General features: G+C 34.2%; 1 protein-coding gene across 4 annotated transcripts in view; it reads left to right on the top strand.

Annotated features, from left to right (window-relative positions):
• ARHGAP28 (Rho GTPase activating protein 28) overlaps positions 1-26,833 on the top strand; it is a 188,870-nt gene that overhangs the window by 105,287 nt on the left and 56,750 nt on the right. For all 4 annotated transcript variants that reach the window (XM_074275301.1, XM_074275324.1, XM_074275311.1 and 1 more), the window contains exons 2-3: positions 15,534-15,736; positions 22,237-22,454. In XM_074275301.1, the coding sequence (XP_074131402.1) occupies positions 15,534-15,736; positions 22,237-22,454 (421 nt within the window). The remainder of the gene's footprint in view (positions 1-15,533; positions 15,737-22,236; positions 22,455-26,833) is intronic.

Raw genomic sequence — 26,833 nt, 5'->3', positions numbered from 1 at the left:
TTACCTTTCCCCTCCCCAAGATTGCAAGTTAAATATATACAATTTGTAAAAGTAATTTTCAACATTCATCTTCTTAGGACATTGAGTTCCAAAATGTACTCCCCCTTTCCTCCTTTACCTTCCTCTCTCTCTAAGTAGCAAACAATGGGATATAGATTATAAAAGCACAATAATTCAAAATATTTTCATATTACTCATGGTATGAAAGAAAAATCAGAACAAAATGGAAAAAACCACGATAAAGGAAAAACAAACAAGTGAAAAGTTCGGTACTTCCATTCAATCCCCATAATTCTCTCTCTGGATGTAGTTGGCATGTTCTATTACAAGTCTTTTGGAATTGTTTTGGATCATAGAATTGCTGAGAAGAGTCAAGTCTGTTATAGTTGATCATTATATATTCTTTCTATTACTGTGTCCGATGTTCGCCTGGTTCTGCTCACTTCACTCTGTGTCAGTTTGTGTAAGTTTTTCCAGGATTTTCTGAAATCAGCCTGCTCATCATTTCTTACAGAACAGTAGTATTCTATCACATCCATATACCATAACTTATTCAGCTACTTCCCATTTGATGGGAATCACTCATTCTCAATTCCTTGCCACCACAAAACAAACAAACAAAAAAACAAAAACCTGCTACATACATTTTTGAACAAATGGCTCCTTTCCCTCTTTTTATGATCTCTTTGGGATACAGACACAGTAGTGGCACGTTGGATTAAGTGATATACAGCTTTATAGCCCTGTAGGTATAGTAACAAATTGTCCACAATGACTGGATCAGTTCACAATTCCACCAACATGGCATTAGTGTTCCAGTTTTCCCACATCTCCTTCAACATTTAGAATTATCTTTTCTTGTCTTCTTAACCAATGTGAGAGGTGTGAGGTGATAACTCAGAGTGATTTTAATTTTCATTTCTCTAATCAATATGATTTAGAGCATTTTTATCTGATTATAGATAACTTTAATTTCATCATCTGAAGTGTTCATATCCTATGACTACTTATCAATTGGTTATGCCTTGTATTCTTATCAATCTGATGCAGTTCTCTATATATTTTAAAAATGAGGTCTTTATCAAAAACATTGGCTGTAAAAAAATATTTCTCATCTTTCTGATTCCCTTATAATCTTAGTTGTTTTGGTTCTGTTTGTACAAAATCTTTTTAATTTAATGGAATCAAAGTTGTCCATTTTGCATTTCACAGTGTTCTCTATTTCTTGTTTGGTCCATAAATAAATTCCTGTCCTCTCCTATAATCTGACAGGTAAATGATCCCTTGCTCTCCTAATTTGCTTATAGTATCACTCTCTCTCTCTCTCTTTTTTTTTTTTTCTCCCCTGAGGCTGGGGTTAAGTGACTTGCCCAGGGTCACACAGCTAGGAAGTTTTAAGTGTCCGAGATCAGATTTGAACTGGGGTCCTCCTGAATTCAAGGCTGGTGCTCTAGCCACTGCATCACCTAGCTGCCCCATATAGTATTACTCTTTATGACTAAGTCATGGACCCATTTTGACCATATCTTATTATAGAGTGTGAGATGTTAGAATATGCCAAGTTTCTGCCATACTATTTTCCAGTGTTCCTAGCGATTTTTGTCAAATGGTGAGTTCTTATCCCTGAAGCTGAAGTCTTTGGATTTATCAAACAGTAGATTATTATAGTCATTGATTTGTGTCTTGTGTACCTAATCTTTCCTCTCATGCATCACTCTATCTCTTAGCCAGTATCAAATGGTTTTTCTGACTGCTACTTTATAATAAAGCTTTTGGTTTGGTATGGCTAGGTTATTTTCCCTTGCAATTTTTCATTAATTCCCTTAATATTCCTGACCTTTTATTCTTTTAGATGAATTTTGTTATTTTTTTCTAGAATAGTTAACATTTTTATTCTTTGAGGGAAGTAATTGCTTTTTGTCCCTTTCTAAATCCTAATGCCTTGCCTTTCATATAGAAAAAACTGAAGAAGTATCTATTGAATTGCATTAGACTTAACTGAACTAGTTTTGTCTTAGAAATGATAATTTATATTCATATTCTTTCTCAGCTTTGTTGCTCCATATTTTTCCCTGCTGCTCAATCACAGTCCCATAAATGTCTTTCATGTTCTATGTGCATGATACTATTTTGAAACATTTTTCTAATAACAATTCCTCAATTCAACTTGCATAAAATGATGCATTGTTACGAAGCAAGGGAACAATTTGTGCTATGAGAACAATAATGGAAAGGAAAACAGCCTTGAAAGACTTTGGAACTCCGATCAATACTGTAACCAGTCCTTACTTCAAAATGGTGATGCAACCATCCTACCTCAGGAGATATGGGAAGCTATATAATTGTGGGATGTGGCATGTATTTGTCTGTGCTTCTGAAATAAAATATTTAAAAGCCTGCTTAATTGCAATTTCGCTTTTAGGAGTTCCTCATATAACCATCCTGCATGGTATATTTATATTCATTTTATAAGACTTGGGACATAATTTTATCCCTTGGACCATAAATTTACTCATGGAATGTAACCTCCTTGAGGTTAGGAACAATTTTTTGTTTTGTTTTTCCTATCTTTGTATAAATAGAGACTAATATGATGCTTTGTACATAATACATGCTTAATAAATGTTAGTTGAATTATTGAATTTTTAAAAAAATCTAGCAATATATAGTCCTTCTGTTTTATTTTTATGATATAACATTATATGATATAGCTATGATATAGCACCTCCAAGAATTGGTGCTGAGTCTTTGGACAAGTATTCAATTCTACATACTTCTATCAGAATATTTGTTCTTCCTTAAAATTTTATGATGCTGTTTTCTTTTTTTTCCTTTTAAAAAAAGGTGATATTTTAGTTCTTCAAATCATGTAAAGATAGTTTTCAACATTCACCTTTGCAGTACTTTGTGTTCCAAATTTTTTTCTCTTTGTCTTCTCCCTTGTCCCTTTCCTAAGACACCAATGATCTGATATAGGTTAAACACATACAATTCTTGTAAAGCTATTTCCATATTTGTAATGCTGAGCAGCAACAAAAAACAAACAAAAAAAATCAGATCAGAAAGGGGAAAAAAATAAGCAAACAACAACAAAAAGGTGAAAATACTATACTTTGATCCACATTCAATCTCCATAATGCTCTCTCTGCATGCAGATAGCACTTTCCATCCCAAGTCTATTGATATTGCTTATATTGATCACCTCATTGTCAAAAAGAGCCCAGTCCATTACAGTTGATCATCACAAAATCTTGTTACTGTATTCAATGTTCCCTTGGTTCTGCTTCCTTCATTTAGCATTGATGTAGTGTAAAAAGTGGAGGCTACCACTAATTGGACAAGGTTTGGGCATTTAGTTTTTCACAGGATTGGTGGAGAGAAAAGAAAATCTAAAACAGATCAGAGTCACTATTCTGGGATAGTCCAAAAAGTACTAGATTAGGAGTTAGGAGACTCATTCTAATTAGCTATATGATTTAGGCTATATCATATAATCTCCCTGTACATATTTTTTCATGTTTAAAATGAGAAAACTCCCTTAGATTATAGTCACTGATTTTTAAAGCCTCTTCCAGCTTTGAACCTCCAGGATTCTGTGACTTAGAGGAGCTCTGGGTCATGGTTTACCAATAAGTTATTTATAAGGAGGGCAGCCAGCTGCCAACTTAAAGATTCCTAATGGAAATGAATAGAATACTAGAAGATCATAGTCATATATAATTCATGAAGATATTTCAGTACATTGCATTCATCTTGGGGAGAAAAGACCTGGAAGACCAGAGAGAATCAGAATTGAAAGGTACTTTAGATATCTTTTAATCCAATTATCTCCTTTTAAAAATGGGGAAGCTGAGATAGAGTAATAAAGTTGCACTGGTAGCACAATGGATAAAGTGCTGGGCATGGAATCTGGAGTACTCATCATGAGTTCAAATTTACCATCAGATACTTAATAGCTCTGTGATCCCAAGGTAAGTCATTTAACCCTGTTTATCTCAGTTTCCTCATCTGTAAAATGAGAGAATTTAGGCTCATTCCTTTCCTGCTGGATGATATCTAATCCACTGCTAGCAGTGCCAAGTTCACCAATATTTTCACAGATAATAATTTCACAGATAATAATAATGACTGAGTGTGCTATTTAATCCAAAAAAAAACCCAGCCCTTCAGAAAACTTCAGAGTTAAGCCTCCTCCTTCAATTAACTTCTGAAATTCAGAAATAATCTACTTTTACAGCATTTATCTGGACTAATTGGGGTGGAACATTTTCCAGGCACAAAAAACTTAAAATGATAAGTCCCCTGGAGCAATGTACCTACTCCACATGGATGAAGGGAAAGGTGTCGCTAAGGAAGCTTGTCGCTTCACTGCCCACACTTTGCTTTATAGATTCTTCACTGGGTATCACTTAATTAGATTGAAAATAGGAGTGATGAGCTATCATTATTCTAACACTCTCTCAGTAATGATTAGGTGTCTTGGAGCCCCTTCTCTACTCATTTTAATCTATCTTCTCAGGCGTTGTGATAAGAACTACTTATTGGATTGACTAAGCTTGACCAAAATCAATATATACACCAGGCTTCTAAATTACTCAGAGGTTTGACATGGGCAGGATAGAAAGTGCACAAATCTCTTGTCTGTTTGCTGCTCTTCGCTAAATCACCAATTTTATATATGTCATCATCGATGTAGAAGATTAGAAATAAATCACCAAAAAAACTCTAATTTACTAAAGGACTCCAGGAATCAGATTGATGTAGAAGGAAGAGGGCTGTTTCACAGAGTTTAAATTCTGACTCTTTGACTTAATCCTTCTATGAACAGAAGGAAGGAAGGGAAGAAAGGAGGGAGGAAGGAAAAGAAAAAAGAAAGAAGTAAAGGAAGGGAGGGTACAGTTAAGGAAGATTTCAGCTACATCACATTGGTGGTACCCTTCTCCTGTGGAATTAATTCAAGGTTCAGGAGGAAACATTTGGAGATGGACAATGTGGGAATTTGTTTTGACTATGCATATTTGTTAAAAGGCTTTGGGTTTTTTGTTTTTTTCTTCTTCTCCCTCCCCCAATTAGTATTGGAAAAGTGAGATGGAGAGAGAGAGAGTTCTTTTTAATTGAAGGAAAAAAATACCGTGCCGAATAACTGCAGAACATGTGTAATGTTTTAGCATCATTTTTCTCTACCAGCACATTTTTCTGAAGCTTTTAGTGCCAGACGGGAGGTTTGGAGCAGATGTGTTTAACTTTTGGCAGAACTTTTCAATCAGTTAGTTCTCTTTCTTTCTCTCTCATTCTCTCTCTATCTCTGTCTCTACACACACACACACACACACACACACACACACACACACACACACACACACACACAAGGGGGGGGGGCAGAAAAGTGAGACATTGCAATATATAGAATTGGAGTGGATTATGCCAGAGTTGAAGATATGAATTAAGAACTTGGGAGAAATAGGTTGGAAAGTGTCTAGCACATAATAAGAAGTAGATCTGGAGTTGGAAGGACCCCCAGAGATCATCTAACTCACTCCTCTTATTTTACAGATAAGGAAACTAAGCAATGATGTTAAAATGACTAGCCCAGTGTCAAAGGTGGGCTTTGAATCCATGTTGTCTAATTGCAGAGCAGGTGTTTTTTTCCTTCACTGTAGCAAGTCTATTAAATGCTTTTATTGATTTTTTTTTTTAAAAGGATGGAGAAAGAAAAAAAAGGGGAGCTGAGACAAGTTCTCAGTGGTATTATGTCCATTATTCTGAAACTACTGATTCCTTTTTAATCATCAGAGCATTTCAGGTGCTTTTCTGCAAGACAGCTAAATCAAGCTTACTTGTAAAGATTTTAGAATGTGAAGATGATTGAGAAGTTAAAAAGGAAAAATAAAAACCAAAATGTCAGGATTCTTCTTTTTCATCTGAGCTGTAGCCAGACAGCTGCGAAGGTGGGTTGGGGCTGTTCCCAAATGCCTTATCCCAGGGAGATCTGTTTCTTGGATAACATATTTTTTGCTAACATTTAATAGACAGTATTTGGGACCCTCTCTCCAAGATCCCATTCATGAAATTGTAGGTGCCAATTACAAAGTAATGAAAAGTTATGAGTGATTTAGGCTTATTTCCCTCATGACCTGGACTATTTATTTGTTTTTTGTTTTTTGTTTTTTGTTTTTGTTTGTTTGTTTAGTTTTTAGCAAACTTTATTGACAAGCATAATTATAGTAATTATTTTTAATATATTATTTTAATATATATTAATATATTTTAATAATAGTTTTTTTAGTTTCAAAATATGAGCAAAGCTAATTTTCAACATTCACCCTTGCAAGACCTTGTGTTCCAAATTTTTCTCCCTCTCTTCCCCTTAGACAGCAAGTATTCCAACAGAGGTTAAACATATGCAATTCTTCAATCCATAGTTCTACAATTATCATGCTATGCAAGAAAAATCAGATCAAAAAGAAAAAAAAAAAAGAGAGAGAAAAATAAGCAAATAACAACAACAACAAAAAAGAGAAAATACTATGTTATGATTCATATCCAGTCCCCCATAGTCTTCTTTCTGGATGCAGATGGCTCTCTCCATCTCAAGTCTATTGGTCTGAATCACCTCATTATTGAAAAGTCACTGGATTATTTATTTGTTAAGCACTTTCAGATAGGGAGAGAGAAGACTGTATTTTCAGGATACTTTCCTAAAGTTCGTCTATTTGATATTGGAATGGGGTTCAGAGTCTTTCTTTCCCAACTCATTCATTTTAAAGAGGAAGAATTGAAAGTTCAGACTCCATGTGTTGTTCTAAGTCACACATATGCTATTTTAAGTACTAGATGTGGTATTTGATCCCTCATCCTTTGTGAAAGAGGTGAGATTTGAACCCCTTCATTCTTTTGTTTGAGGTAGGATTTGAATCTTCATTCTTTGACTTCAACTCACCATGTTGTCTTGTGTCCTTTTTCAGCTCGAAGTATTCTCTACCCGGATGATAGAAAAAAGGGTTTCAACCAGCTCAGAATTAGCCAGATATAAGGGGCTAACTGCACACTTATCAGGAAGCATAGTGAATAAGATGTTACATATGATCTATGTGAAAAAATTCAGTTATTCCAAAGAGCACACAAATACATTTCCCAGCCAAGAGCAAATCTCTTTTTAATATTCACCACCATACGAACCTCACAAAGCCCAACAGAATCTGTGTTTAGCTCGTGTGTTCCCTGCCCATAAAACTGCTTCTGTTTGACATGTTGAAAATGTCCTTTGCTTTTGGTGACTTACATAATAATTAATTCTCAGTATAATGGTAAATGCTGGGCAGTATTTTTTCTGTGACAAAAGTTGCTTTGCCTCATAACCACATACTATTTCTTGTTTAGTTTTTGCTGCTAGTGTTTCACAATAAGGAAACAAACAGGGGATGAAATCTATTTTCTCCAAATATGGTGAAGTCTAAGGTTGTAGATTAAAGCAGATGGAAGGGCTGGGGATGATAATTATATCATGTTTGAAGAGGTAGAGATCATGTTAATTTCTCTCTCTATTCAGCAGAAACTATTGGGATGTGACTTTTTAAAAAAAGGCATTTTCATCTTGCTGTTGGATGTCCTTTATAAAAAAAGCCTGTGGTCACCCCATAGAGATGACTTCACCTACAGGCATTTTTCAGGTGAAGCTGACTGCTCCTTAGTCAGCTGTTAAAGGGCTATGCTCTACAATCTTGATTTTTAGAAAGTCTTTAATAAAGCTGCTTTTCTTTGAAGTACCTTGAAAAAAAACTCTTTTGTGTAAGCAGACAGACTGTTAATAGAACATTTTCATTCTAATTACAGAAACAAGGCCTGAATATCCCTCTGCCTCAATTAGCTTATACCATGAAAAGAAATCATTTAGCAAATGGCTTCAGTTAAATTTTAAATTCCTGAGGGTAGTGTATCATATCTACTTCTTTGCTAAAGTAGTTTGTGAACAGATAGAAATTACATCCATTGTATGACTTGTGATCCTGCTTAATATATGATCCATGCATAGCAAACGTGGCTATTCTGCTAATCAAATGCCATTTAAATTCTAGGTTCTTAACTTGAGGTCCAGGGATTTTAAAAACAACAACACATTTTTAAAAATTTTCAATAATAGCTTTTTATTTTCAAAATTGGATCAAAAATGGAAATAATTTTCTTTTTCTTTCTTTCTTTTTTTTTTTTCCCTGAGGCTGGGGTTAAGTGACTTGCCCAGGGTCACACAGCTAGGAAGTGTTAAGTGTCTGAGACCACATTTGAACTCTGGTCCTCCGGAATTCAGGGCTGGTGCTCTATCCCCTTCGCCACCTAGCTGCCCTGGAAAATAATTTTCAAAATAATTTTCAACATTCACCCTTGCAAAACCTTGTGTTCCAAATTTTTCTCCCTTCTCCCCTACCCCCCTCCTCTAAACACCAAGTAATTCTATATAGGTTAAACATGTGCATTTCTTCTGAGCATATTTCCACATTTATAATTCTGCACAAGAAAAATCAGATCTGAAAGAAAAAAAATGAAAAAATCAAAAATAGCAAGCAACAACAAAATAAGTGAAAATACTATGAACAACACATTAATTAATATATATATATACACCCATATTTCTTGTAATAGATTTCCATTGTATTTATTTAATACATTTTAAAACATTATTCTGAGAAGGGATCCATATCCTTCCCTAAATTGCCAAAGGGCCTGTGATACCAAAAGTTAAAAACCTCTGCCTATTTCTAGAGTTTGCAAACTGTTTGAAGAGCCATGAGATCTTCTAAATAATTTCCTGCCTAGGAATGGGTGAGAAGCTACAAATTTTACTAGATTTAGGTATTCAAAGATTAGTAAAGTAGAAATTCTTTGGTGTCTCTGGGGGGAGAACACAGGGGAAGATATGAAAATTTGAAAAGAATAAAGAAAACAGTTTCTCCCTTGAAATCTATAATGGTGTCTTTGAAGTTTCAGCCATGGAGAAGATGGCAAAATAAAAGACAAAAGTGCTTATCTTGTGAAGCTAAAAGCAGTGGTATGATTAACTTTAATCATGCTGCTGTTATGAATTTCATGTGTTACTGAAATTCTTTGATTTTGAAAAATTGAATAAAAATAAGTCACTGTAAATGTCTGAAAGACAGAAATATGCATAATATGAGAGAAAAGATGAACAAAGATATATTCTAATGAGGGGGAAATTTAAGACCTTTTTTTCTATTTGTATAGTTGGAAACTTTTGGGGAATGTTTCTTTTATTCTCCCATTCCTTTTATTTTCTTTTTTGCAGAATTCAGTGTGTCCTTCTAGTCATCCCATCCATATTATGGCAAATGGGTAATTCTGGTAATAAACCACATATGTTGTCATCTCTAAATGAAATTGAAACATAGCTTTGTTATGAGCTATATTTTATGAAGCAGCAAATGCCCACAGCTGGGTTTCATTCATTGTCCTTGTTATCACACTCAACCTTGGATTCCCAATGCTGGCTAAAATGCAAAGGTGCTCAGACCACCCACTGGGTGAAGAACTCTAAGCTGTTAGCTAAGCCATCACCTTAACCTTAGGTCTAGAAACAAGTGTGATAGATGATGTTATGAGCACTTACAATGACACCAGATTCTTAAGTATTTTTTCAAAGGAAAACAGGGATGAAGGATGGAAGGGAAAACACCGTGTAAAATATTCTCTCTTTTATCTAGGATGATTGAGGAATGGAGTGTTTGGGTTACTTAAGTCATCTGTTCAGCAGATAATTAGCCTAAAAGGATCAACTTTGGCAATGCTTCCAATTTAGAAAGGTTCCAAATACAACTAGAGAATAGTCTGCAAGGTTTTTGGCAAGGATTAGCCTTAATAGGTTCTAGGAAGCCAGAAGGGCCCCACAGTTTGTTATTGTTGTTTTTCCCCCCTAATCTCTTTATTTTAAAGCTAAACACTAAAGCTCAGACACCTTAAGTGACCTACCCAAACTCACGTGTTATGAATTCAGATCCAGTTCATCTGGCTTCAAATTTCATATGTATATGCTTGGTTGTTAAGTTGACCATAACAACTCTCAGAGTCTATCTCCTAGGTCATTGGGAGAGTATACCACTTGAATGAAATCTTAGTCCCATGAAATATTGAAGAAGAAAATTATTACACATATCACATATTACAGATGAAGAATTAAAATAATAATGATGATAAAATATAATATCACATTCTACTCAACATAAATTACTCCTTTGGTTGAATTGTCAATAAGTACATTTGGATTTTTTCATGCCTCAAGTCATTATCATGGGTGTCAATTTTCATTATATCATAGATATATAGATATTCCAATTAACAGAGATTCCTTATTATGGAATATTATTGTTCTGTAAGAAATGACAGCAGGATGATTTAAGAGAGACCTGGAGAAACTTAAATGAATTGATGCTAAGTGAAATAAGCAGAACTAGGAGATCATTATACACAAGATTATAAGATGATCAATCCTGATGGACATTGGCTCTCTTAAACAATGAGATGATTCAAACCAGTTCCAATTGTTCAGTGATGAAGAGAATCAGCTATACCCAGGGAGAGAACTATGGGAATTGAGTGTGGACCACAACACAGCATTTCCACTTTTTCTATTATTGTTTGCTTGTAGTTTTGTTTTCCTTCTCAGGTTTTTTTTCTTTCTTTCTAGATCTGATTTTTCTTGTGCAGCAAGTTAAGTATATAAATATGTATACATCTATTGGATTTAACATATATTATAACATATTTAACATGTATTGGACTACCTTACATCTATGGGATGGGGTGGGGGGAAGGAGGGGAAAAGTTGGAACAGAAGGTTTTGCAAGGTCAATGTTGAAAAATTACCCATGCATATGTTTTGCAAATAAAAAGGTATAATTTATAAAATTAAAAAAAAAAAACAGAATTCTGTAGAATGCTAAATGACTGAATTAATAAGGATTAATAACTGTCATTAAGAGAAGCTACTCATTGTGGAAGGGCTTGGAAATTTAAAATAGAGTCACAGATAGCTTATGAGAGAACAAATAATGAGTATTCCCCAAAGATTTTTTTTTCTAACTCCTCTTTTCTTTTCCTTTTCTTTTGTCTCACCTGGTAATCTCACCAATTCCCATGATTTTGATGATAATCTCTACTCAGGTGACTCAGATCTTACACTGACTCATAATATAGAATTCTCTTCCCAATCCTCCAACTTTGCTATTTCTGTCAGGGGGACACCACCATATTCATAGTCATCAAAGCTCTTGGTCTTAGTGTAATTCTTGATTCCTCTTTTAATCTCATCTCCACATATCTGGTATTGTTAAATCTTGTCATTTCTACCTCCTCATTTTTCTTACATGCTCCCTTCTCTCTTACACACTCCCTTCTCTTACACTGCTACCACATAGTCTTCTGCTTGGTCTCCCTATTTCAAGTCTTTTCTCAGCTGTCGAAGTGTTTTTTTCCTAAAGGTCTGATCACAATACCCAAATAGTCCAATGTTTCCTCTTACCTCCAGGATCAAATAGAAAATCTTTTATGAGTTAAAGCGTTTATCAAGGGTCTTCTTCTACCTTTCTAGCCATGTACTTTAGTGATTCATACTGAAATCAAGCAATATTGCCCTTCTTGCTATTGGGCACACAGCACAAGCCATTGTCTTGTCACTGATTTTCCCTCATCTGAGAAATTCTCTTCCTCACTTCCCCCTCTTATCTTCCCTTTAATACTCTGACCAAATCCCATCTTCTAAAAGAGGCATTTTCCAATTTCCCTCCCACTCTCCAGCCCTTATTCTACTGCCTCTCCTCTGATATTATCTCCCCATTACTTTGAATTTATCCTATATGTACATAAATGTTTGCATATTGTCTTCCTAATAGAATATGAGATCCTAAAGCCTGGGTTTTTGACTTTTTTTTTTTTTTTTTTACTCCTCAGTCCTTAGCATAGGGCCTGACACACAGTGTTTATTTAATCAATAAAATCCAATTCACTGAAAGACAGCTATAGATCTTCTAGAAGTTCAAATCCAACCATGGCTTGATAGGAATCTAACATCATTGATAAGCACTGATCATTATTGACAAATACTCTTCTTGGATTCAGCAGAAAGGCCAAAAAGAGTCATTCATGGCAATAAGAACAGATTTAAGCAGTCTCTAATTTCTAAATGATCCTTCTGAAATCACTTAAGGACAGATATCATGAAAGTTTTATTTGCAAAGGGTTGGTTTAGACTTGTGAAATGGCATCTTTGTAGAATAAATATCTCCTAAACAGATCTATCCTCAGCTATCCCTTCCCCATTTAATCCCATTATATTTTATTTGAGGTATAAGATCATTTGCCTTATTCATGGGCACTCAAGACATATTTAAAATGATGACTCCATTGTGGAAGTGTACAATATTTTTTTCAAGTTTTAAAACTTAGTTGAGTATATTAATGCATGTGATTGAGTAAGTTAATTGTCAATTATTCCATTTTCTTTTGCATTGGAGAATGGTAGAGACAGAAAACAAGATCAGATGGCTGCTATTACAATAATTTGGGTTAGAGAGTATCAAAACCTTTATTATGGTGTCAGCTGTGTGAATGTATAGAAGGATACAAGAGATGGTGTGAAGTAGAAATGGCAGGTCTTAGCAATTGATTCACTATGGTTGGTGAAGGAGAGAGAAGAATCTTCTCAAAGATAACAGATTATGAGCTTGAAATACAGAAGTTGGTGATAACACTAATAACAATGCGATTTTGGGGATATTTGGTAGAGTAAGATAAGTTCATTATTAACTTGCAGAGTCTGACTTGCAGAGTTGAGATATTTAACAAGCAATTGAAGATAAGAGACTAAAAATTCAATTGAAGGTTGGAAGTGGGAATATAGATTTAGGAGTCCTTTGCCCAGAGTTTAAACTAGTTGCTCTCCAAAAGTGTTAGTGGGAAGCGGAGATGGTAAGAAGACAGACAGACACAGAAACAGATAGAAACAAAGAAGAAAACTGAGGGCAATTCAGGGATTGCAGGAAAAATAAACACCCAAGTAAGCAGAAAGAATATTAGGAAGGAGAGAGTATCCAGAGTAAGGGATTACATGAGGACTGAGAAAGGCCCTTCAGTATAGTAACTGAGGAGTTGAACTTGAAAAGAATGGTTTCAGTCATGTTTTGTAGCCCTATACAAATGTCACCCTGCTGTGAAGCAAGAAGATTATTTTTGTTGGCAAAGAGAATTTCTGGGCTCTTTTCATCCTTCTCCTTATGGCAAGACAGCTATTTCAAACTGGTTAAACTCTAGGAAATAGCTGTAGAGTTGAACTGTTCACTTGTATCAATTTCCTTTTTTTTCTTTTTTAAAGAGTTGACAGCTTTTAAAAACAGATTATATTGGAGCTGCAGCAATTTTTCACATTAACTTCTCATCTTTAACTTTTTTGATTTCATGTTTATTTTGGCCTTTGGCCCTACCAGCTGATGATGTGATAGTAGGCAGACAAATGACTCAGAGATGATTGCTACCTTTGGAACCAGTTGCTGTTAGATTATGATGTGGTCAACATCAGTTCAAAAATACCATGTTTGGCATTGATCATAGCCAGTATCTCAGGCATTTTAATATCACTGAACATAAGATTTGAAGTATAAAGACCAAGGTTTAAATCTTAGCTTTGCTAGATAATGTTAAAAGCTATATAGTCAGATTCAAATAGGAACAGTCACCAATAATACATAATAAGCATCCCTGCAGACTCAATAATGACTTAGTTTTAAAATATATTATCCCAATAACAATTTGCTTACCATCTTTGTGAGAGGGAAGGAGGGAGAAAATTTGGAACTCAAATTTTTTTTAAAAAAAATGAATGTTTAAAATGTGATTTTACATGTAATGGGGAAAAATAAAATGTTATTAACATATAACAATATATACTTATATAATAAACATTTATATATACATATACGTATATATATTTAAATAAATCTAAATATCTATGTGCCAAGTCTAGAGCCAGAAAGATTTATTTTTTTGAGTTCAAATCTCTTCTTAGACATCTGCTAGCTATCTAACCTTGGGAAAGTCACTTAATGCTATTTATTTCAGTTTCCTCATCTGTAAAATGAACTGGAGAAAGAAATGGCAAATGATTCCAGAGAGATAGAAGAAGCAAAGCTATTTAGAGGGTTAAAAAACATGGGAAACAAGGTGAATGGTGATGCCATAGACAAAAATAGGGAGGTCAGAAGGAAGAGCAGATTTAGAGAAAGTTTTAGAAGGGTTAAGTTTGAGGGCTGATGGAATGGATAGAATGTATTTTGAGATAGGGATATGGAATTCTTGAGAGAGATCAAGATTAGATTTATGGTTTTGAATGTCTTCTGCATGGAGAAGTTGTTGAACTAAAAGAAAAGGTTATAAGTAGATCCTTAGATTTAGAGATGAGTAGCCGATTGATGATCTTGGAGAGAATAGTTTCAGTAAAATGGTGCAGATGTATGGCTACTTGCAAGGAGTTAAGAAGAGAATGAGTATTAAGTAGAAGAATTTATGATAAGTAAAAGTACTGATAAGCCTTGAAACTTTCTCCAATTCCTCTTAATTCGAGTGCCTTTTCTCTGTTAGTTATTTCATGTTAATCCTATAGATAGTCTGTTTTTTTTATCCTATATATAGTTTATATATAGTCTGTCAGTCTATTGTACATATTTGCTTATTTTCTCCTATATTAGATTAGGTGCTCTTGTATCCACTAGCACTTAGCACAATGTCTGGTACATAATAGGTGCTTAATAAATGCTTTTTGAATGTCTGATGCATATAATTTTTTCAAAACAGTCAGAGAAGAAATAAAATAGCTGGATGGATTAAGAATGTGAAGGGAAAGTTTTTCTCAAGCTAAGGTGACTTGAATATGCTTGTAGTCAGAGGGGAGGCAGTTGGTAGAGGGAAAGAGAGTGAAGATATTTGAGAGAGATGATAACCTTGGAATCTAGATTCTGGAGAAGAAAACTTGGGATCAAAGGTCTATATGAGCAATAAGGGGATACTATACTTTTTCTTTCATGAGAGAAGAGGAAAAAAAGTATGTGAAACCGTCTAAAGTGTAAATGTCAATGGCTTTCATTTTTAAGCTGCTGAAATTCTGATTTTCCCTACCAGGATGACATGAGTCAACCTGGAATTTTGTTTTCCAGTTGGATTCAGTTTCTTGGAAATAATGCCATGTGCTATATTTTAAAAGTATGAAAGAGCATGCACTTGTAGGTTTGGGCCACCCCAAAGATCAGCATTTCATTGTTGTTCAGTTGCAGTGTGATATAGAAAGCACTGAATGAAATTGAAGACATGCATAATGTACCTTCAAATGTGAAAACCTTCAGAGATCAATAATGGAAACAATCATATTAATACTTTTTAACTCCATTTCTATTTAAAACATGATGCCCTAAAGCACTTTGGTATTAATTTCCCAAAATGCTTTAAACTTATTTTTAATTGAATTGCCTTCTTTCCCCCAGAAAATCTATCCCTCGCTGCCGAAGAATTAACAGAATGCTGTCCAATGAGTCCCTCCATCCTCCTACATTTAGCCGGTCCAACTCCCAAGCCTCCGTAGATAGTACTTCAATGGAGGATTTCTGGTGTGAAGTTGAAAGTATTAAAGAAAACAGTGAGAGTGGACAGGAAGAACAGACAGTTACTGAGATCAAACCTGCTGATGGTGAGTAATATCCTATTTTGTTTCACAAGTTATGATTTCTGTGGATATTTTTTATTGCCTCCCCTACTCCTTTGTTCTTCTCAAACAGAAAACAGAATAAACTTAGTGAGCCAACAGACTTCCCTGTATTAACAACTTCAAGTTGATATAAGTTCTTGCCAACTTCAGGGAAACTTGAACTGGATGAAGGTCACATTTCTTCCCACCCACAGAGCACCAGCTGAGAGCCCTGGTATGAGGATATTTAGGGAAAGAGGTCAGATCCATTTATTTACATTGACATGGGATGATCTAGTTTTCTTTAGTTAGAGCTCTTACTTGGGATTAAGAGCTCTGGAGAAAAGGCTGATTTCTATTAAGGGAAGACACAGATCTCACAGATGATCAGACTGAACCCCTTGGGGTTTGTATATAAACTCCACGAGTTTGTGTAACAGAAAGCAAAATTATTGAAAGTTTTCCTTAGAGTGACAAGAGTATAAGGGAAGTAGAACAGCCTTGAGACAACCTTCAGAGACACTGTGAATTGGGCTTCCTTTGGGTAGGAGAACAAATCAGATGGTCCTAATGGAGAGGTCCTAGCATTTGGGCCTAGCAGTGATAAGTGGTGTTGGATGCTGAGTTATTCAAATGCCACTTTTCCTGTGTGTCCAGTGGTCTCAGCAAGAGAAAAAGAGAGTGCTTGGGGAAAAATGAAGGGACCCCTGAGTATAATTAGTGGTTAGTGGTAAAATGCTTGTGGAATAGGTATGAATGAGTTTTGGACAAGAGGCAATTTGTTAGAGATGAAGAGAGAGTTTTCCCTCCATGATTCCCCTCTTCCTCTTCTGATTCCATTTTGGCTTTCTGAATTCAGGAGCAACCTAGAGGGAAAACTGGATTTATCCAATAGTTTATTGAATTCATATAACTATGGGAAAGCAAGTTCATTACTCTTTCATAACTCAAATTCAACCCTTTCCTTCTGAATACCCCCTTTTGCATCAATCTCCATGAGACTCCTGTTCCCCTCTTCTTCCCCTTATTCAAACTTTAGCAGAGCCCTGCAGTCTGGCTCCAGCCTATCTTTCTAGACTGGTGCACTGCTACTGTGATTCATGATGTTCTGATTCCCATCATCATGCCTTTGCTCAGGATGTCTCATATGTCTTGAATACTCTTCCCTTCTCACCAGTATCTCTTAGGATCCCTCGATGCTTTAGAGAAGCAGCTTAGGTGCCAGGTTCACATGAGGACTTTCTTTTTTTTTTTTTTTTTTTTTTTTTTTTTAATTTTTTATTTTATTTTATAATTATAACATTTTTTGACAGTACATATGCATGGGTAATTTTTTACAACATTATCCCTTGCACTTACTTCTATTCAGATTTTTTCCCTTCCTCCCCCAACCCCCTCCCCCAGATAGCAAGCAGTCTTATATATGTTAAATATATTACAGTATATTCTAGATACAATATATGTGTGTAGAACCGAATTTTTTGTTGCACAGGAAGAATTGGATTCAGAAGGTAAAAATAACAGTTTACATTCATTTCCCAGTGTTCCTTTTCTGGATGTAGCTGGTTCTGTCCATCATTAATCAATTGGAATTGGATTAGTTCTTCTCTATGTTGAAGAAATCCACTTCCATCAGCATACATCCTCGTACAGTATCATTGTTGAAGTGTATAATGATCTTCTGGTTCTGCTCGTTTCACTCAGCATCAGTTGATGTAAGTCTCTCCAAGCCTCTCTGTATTTCTCCTGTTGGTCATTTCTTATAGAACAATAATATTCCATAACATTCATATACCATAGTTTACCCAACCATTCTCCAATTGATGGACATCCATTCATCTTCCAGCTTCTAGCCACTATGAAAAGGGCTGCCACAAACATTTTGGCACATACAGGACCCTTTCCCTTCTCTAGTAGTTCCTTGGGGTATAAGCCTAGTAGTAGTATGGCTGGGTCAAAGGGTATGCACATTTTGATAACTTTTTGGGCATAATTCCAGATTGTTCTCCAGAATGGTTGGATTCTTTCACAACTCCACCAACAATGCATCAGTGTCCCAGTTTTCCCACAGCCCCTCCAACATTCATCGTTATTTGTTCCTGTCATCTTAGCCAATCTGACAGGTGTGTAATGATACCTCAGAGTTGTCTTAATTTGCATTTCTCTGATCAATAGTGATTTGGAACACTCTTTCATATGAGTGGAAATAGTTTTAATTTCATCATCTGAAAATTGTCTGTTCATATCCTTTGACCATTTATCAATTGGAGAATGGCTTGATTTCTTATAAATTAAAGTCAATTCTCTGTATATTTTGGAGATGAGGCCTTTATCAGAACCTTTAACTGTAAAAATTTTTTCCCAATTTGTTACTTCCCTTCTAATCTTGTTTGTATTAGTTTTGTTTGTGCAGAAACTTTTTAATTTAGTGTAATCAAAATGTTCTATTTTGTGATCAATAATGGTCTCTAGTTCTCCCTTGCACACAAACTCCTTCCTCCTCCACAAGTCTGAGAGGTAACCCATCCCATGTTCCTCCAATTTATTTATGATTTCGTTCTTTATGCCTAAATCTTGGACCCATTTTGATCTAATCTTAGTATGTGGTGTTAAATGTGGGTCCATGCCTAGTTTCTGCCATACTAATTTCCAGTTTTCCCAGCAGTTTTTGTCAAATAATGAATTCTTATCCCAAAATTTGGGATCTTTGGGTTTGTCAAAGATTAGATTGCTATTTTTATTCACTATCTTGTCCTGTGAACCTAACCTATGCCACTGATCAACTAGTCTATTTCTTAGCCAATACCAAATGGTTTTGGTGACTGTTGCTTTATAATATAGCTTTAAATCAGGTACACTTAGACCACCTTCCTCTGACTTTTTTTTCATTAGTTCCCTTGCAATTCTCGACCTTTTATTCTTCCATATGAATTTTGTTGTTATTTTTTCTAGGTCATTAAAATAGTTTCTTGGGAGTCTGATTGGTATAGCACTAAATAAATAGATTAGTTTGGGGAGTATTGTCATCTTTATTATATTCGCTCGGCCTATCCAAGAACATTGAATGTCTTTCCAATTATTTAAATCTGACTTTATTTTTGTGGCAAGTGTTTTGTAATTTTGCTCATATAATTCCTGACTCTCCTTTGGTAGATATATTCCCAAATATTTGATACTATCGACTGTTATTTTGAATGGAATTTCTCTTTGTATCTCTTGCTGCACATGAGGACTTTCTTGATTTTCCTCCCTAGCAGTTAAGGTTCCCAAATAACTTTGTATTCATCTATTTCATGTATATTTTGTATTCACTCGACTATATAAATTTTTTTTTCTTTTTTTTTTTTTACGCTCAGAATGTAAACTTCTCGAAGGTGAGGACTTTGATCTTCATAACCCCAACACTTAGCACAGTGCCTTGAATGAATGTACTGGGTTTGAGTTAATATATGGTTATCATGAGAGATCACAGATTAATGGGAGAGAACATGTGAACACTAGATAAAAAACAAGATATATTGTTCAGTTGTGGCTGACTTTGCATGACTCCATTTGGAGTTTTCTTGTCAAAGATACTGGAATAGTCTTCTATTTTCTTCTCTGGCTCATTTTACACATAAGGAAACTGATGAAACAGGGTTAAATGACTTGTCCATGATTGCATAACTAGTAAGTATCTGAGGCCATATTTGAGTCAGGTCTTCCTGACTCCAGGTCTGGGACATTATCCACCATGTCACATAGTTTCCCAAATAAAATGTGGACAGGATAAATTGAAGATAATCTGTAGAGGGAAGTAGAGAGAGAGAACCCCATGGAGGGCTGCTCACTGACAGCAAGATAAATACAAGAAAAACATGATACATTAGGAAGAGTAATGTCTTTGAGATTTGGGTTCTATTCGTTCTCTTGCCATTTACTACATTTGTGATATTGGTTCATTTTCACCTTCAGGCCTCAGTTTCCTGAGGGAATAAAATGGGGAAACTAGGTTGGGCTAGATGACTTAAAAGTCCCTTCCAGAACTAAATTTAATCATCCTTGGGATTAACAAGCTCCTCCTTCCTTTCTGGTAACCCCAAATTACTAGAGATAATGATCTCAACAGCATTTTTGGGATCCCCCACAAAGAATATCTCTAGTGCTGCGACAACTTCTGCCAAGAGGTGAGAAGTATGAATCATAGACAGTTTTCTAGAGTAGTTGATAGTCATTATGTGTGGAATACATATATACATACAAACATACATACCTACATATGTAATACATGCATATATATGTATTACATATACATATATATCATCATTCTTCAATCTATCACCATGTTTTCCTTTATAGTAGTGCAAAGGAATTGTAATACAGGAAGAACTGTATAAATTGTTCTTTGGGTCCTATTTATTTCATTATGTATCAGTTTATATGTCTTTCTAGGTATCTCTGAATCCATTGCTTTTGTTATTCTGACATCATAATATTCCATTACATTTACTTAACATAGTTCATTCAGCCATTCTTCAGTTATAAAGGGTATCCCCTCAGTTTCTAATTTTTCAATACTACAAACTATTGCAGTAATTATTTTTGCACATCTATGTATCTTTTCCCCCCTTCTGTAATTTCTTTAGGGTAGGATATAATCTTTATAAGATTTCTAGTCACTTTTATGACTTTTTCTAGTCGTTTTTAGAGAACACTTAGGATAATTTCAGTTCCTGGATATATGATACATTTTATGTCATTTGACGTTTAATTAATCAGAACTATCCATTATTGCCAGCTTATATCTACAGTATAGTGAATGAAAACTGATGTTCATTATGATGACCTTGAGGCACAGGATAATTTAGAACTTTTTGAATCATCAAAGATTAACTGTTTAGTTAAATTTTAATTATAGTATGATGTCTGTTTTATTCTAATTTTTTGAAAAAATGTGTCCATCCTAAGAAATCCCAAGAAATAAATCTTCCCCATTCTTGGCAGAGGTGGGAGACTGTAGGAATGGAACATTGAATATAGCATCAAATTCAATTGATATATTGCTTAATTTTGCTAATTTAATCCCCCCCTCTCTTTTTTTTTAATCTTTATTTCAAGGAATTATTCACTGGATAGAAGGGAACTAATATATTTGTAAGTAAAGGTGATTAAAAAAAAAGTATCAATAAAAATTTTCAAAAGAAAAAATATACTAGGTAGTATATATGGAGAATTATATACACACACAAATATAGCTGTATATAGATACATGCACCATATATGTCTATATTGTTTGATCCTGAGTGACTCAGATTGAATGTAAATAGCAATCATTTCTACTTTGGCCAGAAACCTTGAGGGTCCTCCCTTTCCAGTTTTATTTATTTATTTAGTTTTATTTATTTATTTTTGGGTTGGGTGAAAGGACAAATCCTTTGCCTCAACTGCTACTTAGACTTAATCACTGAATGGGTACAGCTTTTGTTAAACTGAGACCTAATGAAGACCTTAGCTTAAAAAGACCAAGGTCTTCCACTGCATCCAGGGCCATCTCTAGTCGTCCTGATGTATATCTAGCCATTGGACCCAGGTGACTGGAGGGGAAAGTGAGGTAGGGGATCTTGTATGGCCGTCCTTCACTTAAATACAATTCACTTGCATGTCATAGTATCACCTTCCTGATGTCATGGTCCTCTTCGAGGAGAAAGAACAAATAACAATGTACCTATTCACCTGTCTTTATAGATAGCATATTCCTGAGTTTAAAAGACAGCATGACATAATGAATAACAGTGCTGGTTGGCCTTGGGGTCAGGAAGACAGGTTTAAATATTTTTCTTACCACATGTTGGCTTTTTGACTCTGCACAAGTACACTTAACCTCTGAACCCCTCCAGAAAAATATGTAAGATTACAAATAGCAGTATACTCCTCTGTCTGCATTGGTAAACACCCGGTACAAATGAAATCATAGGTCCGTCCTTAAAAAAAAGAAAAAAACACAAACTAACAAAACTAATAAACAAAAGCCAAAAAACCCAAACAAATAAAAACCAACACTAAACCAAAACCGACCTGCTACATATCCTAATTACATGATTACTGGAAGGCTGCTTCAATTCTCTTTGTCTGTAAATCAGTAAATGATGAATGGATTATTGTGAGACTCAAATGCAGTATTGGAGACAAAGATCTACTAATGACCAATCTTATTCTTGTTCCTGTGGCAACTTTCATTTAATCAGAATATTGGATTCACCAGTTTAGACTATATATTTTATATATATATATATATGTAAGAACCTATCTATTTGAAAAAAGACAGAAGTATGGGTATTTTAGTCACCTTTCTATAACATGAATTTTAATAAATTTTTTAAATGATTAATCAGAAATGCTAAGTTTTTTTTGTTGTGTTATGTTTTTTGCTTTGTGTTTTCCATTTAATTTCCCCCATATCTGAAACACCCAATGGCGTTTCTTGGTCCATAGAATGTAACCTGTTTCTGATAACTCTTTTGCAGAAGGAGAACTTGAAGCAGAGTGGTTGCAAGATGTTGGTTTATCAACACTTATCTCAGGAGCTGAAGAAGAAGATGGACAGGCTTTACTCTCCACCTTGACTCGAACCCAGGCAGCTGCAGTCCAAAAGAGATATAACACGTATACTCAAACTATGAGAAAAAAGAATAAACACTCAGTGAGGGATGTCCGAGATATCTTTGGAGTTGCTGAGTCTCCTGTGAGTAATGCAGATGCTCTAAACATGTTTTATTATTTGCTTTAAATTGAAAGCAAAGGCTGGATAAACTAAATCAATTCATTTTAATTGGAAAGAAAATGACAAGAGCATAATACAGTGTTTTACAGACCATGACCTAAAAATGATAAATCTCTATCCTTCATCTACAATCTCTCATATAAACTCAATTCATTCCCTTTCTTTCTGAAAGTTGGAGAGTTATTTTGGCAATGATGCAAGTTTGTGTTGGCCTGAAGGACTGAGATATTTACTTACTAATCTAAGCATTGGGGGAAACCCTATTTTCAAGCAGACCGATGGGAATATGCAAGTGACATTCTAAATCTATAGGAATATTGGTTTAAAATGGTATATGTTAATAATCTTTATATTTCTGATAAAAGCAATAATGTCAAAGAGAGACTCAATTTTTAACCAAATATGCAGATGAATGAATGTTCTAAAAAGACGTAAAAGAATTGAGTGAAAAATGTAGCAAATATTTAATGAAAAATATAACTTTAATTTTATTTTATTTGTAGTCATTTTATGGCCCTACTTTTCTAATGAATTGTAACTTCTGTTTCAGTTTTTGATTTTTCATTCATTCATCTGTCCATTCTTTCATTCATCCTTTTAACAGTGTTCACATGTGTGCAGACTTTATACAATATCTCATCTATTCCCTAAAACATTCCCTTAAAATTGATAGTGCCAGTATTACTATTCCCATTTTACAAATGAGGGAACTGAAGCTTAAGTCAAATGACTTATCCTGGTCATACACTTGGCAAGTAGAACTCAGATCCTATCACTCCTTCAAAATTCTTGCTTCCTAGCACAAAGCACTATACTGTGTTTTGTTCCAGTGGAAAATCAAAGAGTGAAAGATGTGGAGAGGGATGGGAAGAGTTATATTTTAAGGAGATCAGTAGAAAACAAAGCCTGGTATAATGGACTTGGAAGCTCTTAGTTCAGAACATATGCTTTAGTACAGGACTTTTAAAACTTTTTTTTCCCCACTCGACCCTTTTTCACTGTAAATTTTTTTATGTTAATCTGGGTATATATAGATATATAAGATAGGTATGCAAATGAAACATTTACTGATAATAAATCAAAATTCCACAACCCTCACATTCAGTTATGCAATCCTATATGGGGTCACATATTGGGGACACAATTTAAGAAGCTTTGCTTAGTGGAAATGGTCTGGGTTCAAATTCTAATCTGCTTGAGAAAATTGCCTTGGAGCTTGAATCTTTGGGAGGGTTAGTTTCCTCATCTGTGAAAAAAAGCAGTTAGATTAAACCTTTTTTTTTGTATCATGAGCCCCTTTAACTCTAGCCCTACTGGATCTCAGAACTTCTTTTTAATGAGACAGAATGAAGAATGATGTCAAGGGAGTTTGAGATGAAGAGTAGGGAAGAAGACGGAGCACATGGTGAATAAACTTCTCAATTCTATGATTTTTGTCATAAATGAAGCAGATCTTCCTTCCTTAAGAATGACAATAAGCAATATTTATCATTTGATGTCTATCTGCATTATTAGGATAGTTGACTCAGCACTAATTCATTTTGTCAATGTTAGTCTTGCTTTCACAGAATTTTTTCAATGTCTATTTGACATAAAATTTATCTACTGTATTCACAATAAATACAGTAGGTTCCAAAAAAGAAATATATGCCAAACACAAATATGCTGCTGGTTCTTCAGTGGAAGCAGTGGTAGTAAAGGATTAGGATTAGCAGTAGCAGTAGTACTAATAGTAATAATAGTAGCAGCAGTATCATCAGATAGCTTTGCTATTAAGCCATTTCAGTTGTGACCAACAGTTGGTCACCTGACTTGGAGTTTTCTTGGCAAAGATACTAAAGTGATTTTGCCATTTCCTTCTCTAGTTAATTTTACAAATGAGGGACTGAGGCAAACAGAGTTAAGTAATATACCCAAAGTCTCATAGCTAATGAGTGTCTAAAACCAGGTTTGAATTTAGGAAGATTAATCTTCCTGACTTTAGGCCCTGCATTTTGTCTGTTGTGCCATGTAGCTATTCTAATCATGATAACTAGCTTTTATAATAGACAATATTCATAATTTATAAGTTAATATTATATATGCCATATATGATATTATAATGATTAAATAACTATAATCATTTTATTATTAAATTATAATATATATTCATTATAGTTACATATTTATATATTTATTTAGATGACACATATGCTATATGCATATCATATAAATAATCTATATAATAATATAATATTATTTATATCCATAAATAAAAATATAATACACCAAATTATTAAATTATAATATAATTTAAGGTTGGCAGAGTTTTTACACGTGTTATCTCATTTGATCTTCCCAATAAAACCTGTGAGTTATCTTTTTTTTACAGATGAGTTAGCTGAGGCAATGAAAGGTAATATGACTTACTCAAAGTTATATACATAGTAAATGTATGAAACAAGTTACAAATTCAAATCTTTCAGACCTCAAATTCAATATTTTATAGGCTTCTTGGGAAAATAGCATGCATCTCCACTCTTATATTTTTGACATGAGTCTTACAAGAAATAATTTCTTATTTATGACATTTCATTTGATCCTTTTTGATCCATGTTACAGATAGTAAAGAATCTCTGGCATTAAAATATTGATATCAAATGGCAAAATTAGCTAGCAAGTTTCTTGAGTATCTTATTCTTTTATGACAAAAAAAAATCCACTTGATTTGTTTTGAAAATTTTGAAAATTTTTTTATATGTGATGAGGTCTTATAGTCATATTTATAAATACTTACTATCTCAGTTCAAACTAAATTATAAACACTTGGAAAAAGGACCAACAATCACAATTTTGGCAAACCCAATTCTCAGTAAACAGATGGCCATATTTAATTTCTATTGCCATATATTTATTTTTATATATTTTTATATACAAAACATATCTAGTCCAGGTTGGGGTAATGACGGTCTGTACTTTGATAACACTAATGGAAGAGGGATGAGTGGATAGATTCCCGAGTACTATAAAGAAGAATAGATAGGTAGTCTAATAAGTGATTGCATATTGTTTTGAGGGAGAAAAAAAAATCCAAAATAACTCCAAGGTTGGAACATGGAACATCTAAGAGAGATATATCTTAATGACAGCAATAGTAGTAGCTGTTTTTGTTTGGAATAGTAATCATAATAAATATCTATAATGTGTTTTAAGGTTTGCGAAATATTTTACATATAGTGTCCATTTGAGATGAATAAAGTAAACCCTCTACTGAACTCTACAATTCTAGTACTTTTCATCTCCCTTTCTTTTTTCTTTACCTTTCTATCCTAATAAAAGACTGATGCTCTTAAGTTTTCACCTTCTTTTGTTCAATAGAGAATATCTATATCCCTTTCTCAGTTCCTCCACACTCCCATATCCCATGTAGACTCCATAGATGATCGTGGTAAACAATTAAAGCCACAGAAGTACAAGTGAGATTAGTTGACATTTTATGAAAAATGTCAGATTAAATCTTAATGTAATGGCTTCTGGTTTTATGCTAATAAGTTAATGTACTTCATTTCCTCACTCTTTTTATTTTGATTAAAAAAAACTTAGCATCAAATAAAATTAGTATTTTCATAATTATAATAAGGGAGAAAAAAGATTGGACTTGAAATTGGAATCTCTATTTTATACAGCATACTTTTGTTTTTATAGATATAATCAATCTAACATATGGGTAATCTTTAAGGATAATGAAATAATATAATTAGCTGAATAAACATAAATGTTGCCACTTTACCTGTTTGATAATAGAAGTGAAAGTGTAATGATAAAATGAATGAGTGAATGAATGAGAAAGTATTGTTAAAATAGTTTTTACTCTGAAGGAGTTGTGCAGTGCAAATAGATACCTGGAGGTCCTAAGTGGTGAGACTGGAAAGCTATATCAGTAGGTCAAATAACAGTAACAGGTCTGTCTGAAGCATGTTAGGATGTAGTAGCAAGAATATTTAGTGAATGGGCTTTATGGAATGTTCAAAGGTGATTAACTAGGGTGGTGAAGGAGTTTAAGACTTTGAGGTCATGCATGTCATGAGAATTGTTATTTTTTTTTTTTTTTTAAGAACTAAGATATTTAGCCTTTTTAGCTGTCTTCAAGTATTTAAGGCTTGTCATATGGAAAAGACTTGTTCTATGTGACCTTAGAAGGAAAAAGAAGGCACTGGGTAGAAGTTGGAAAGGCAGATTTAAAATAATGAAAATCTCCTTAATAATTAGAGCTCTGTAAAAGCGAAATGAGCAATTTCAGGATGGAATGAGTTTGTCCTCAATGGATATTTCAAGTCAAGGCAAATGGCTATTTATTTGAA

The sequence above is a fragment of the Sminthopsis crassicaudata genome, chromosome 1 (genome assembly GCF_048593235.1).
Source record: "Sminthopsis crassicaudata isolate SCR6 chromosome 1, ASM4859323v1, whole genome shotgun sequence".
Lineage (NCBI taxonomy): Eukaryota > Metazoa > Chordata > Mammalia > Dasyuromorphia > Dasyuridae > Sminthopsis > Sminthopsis crassicaudata.
Note: the sequence above shows the minus strand (reverse complement) of the source record. Positions and strands in the feature narration are given on the sequence as shown.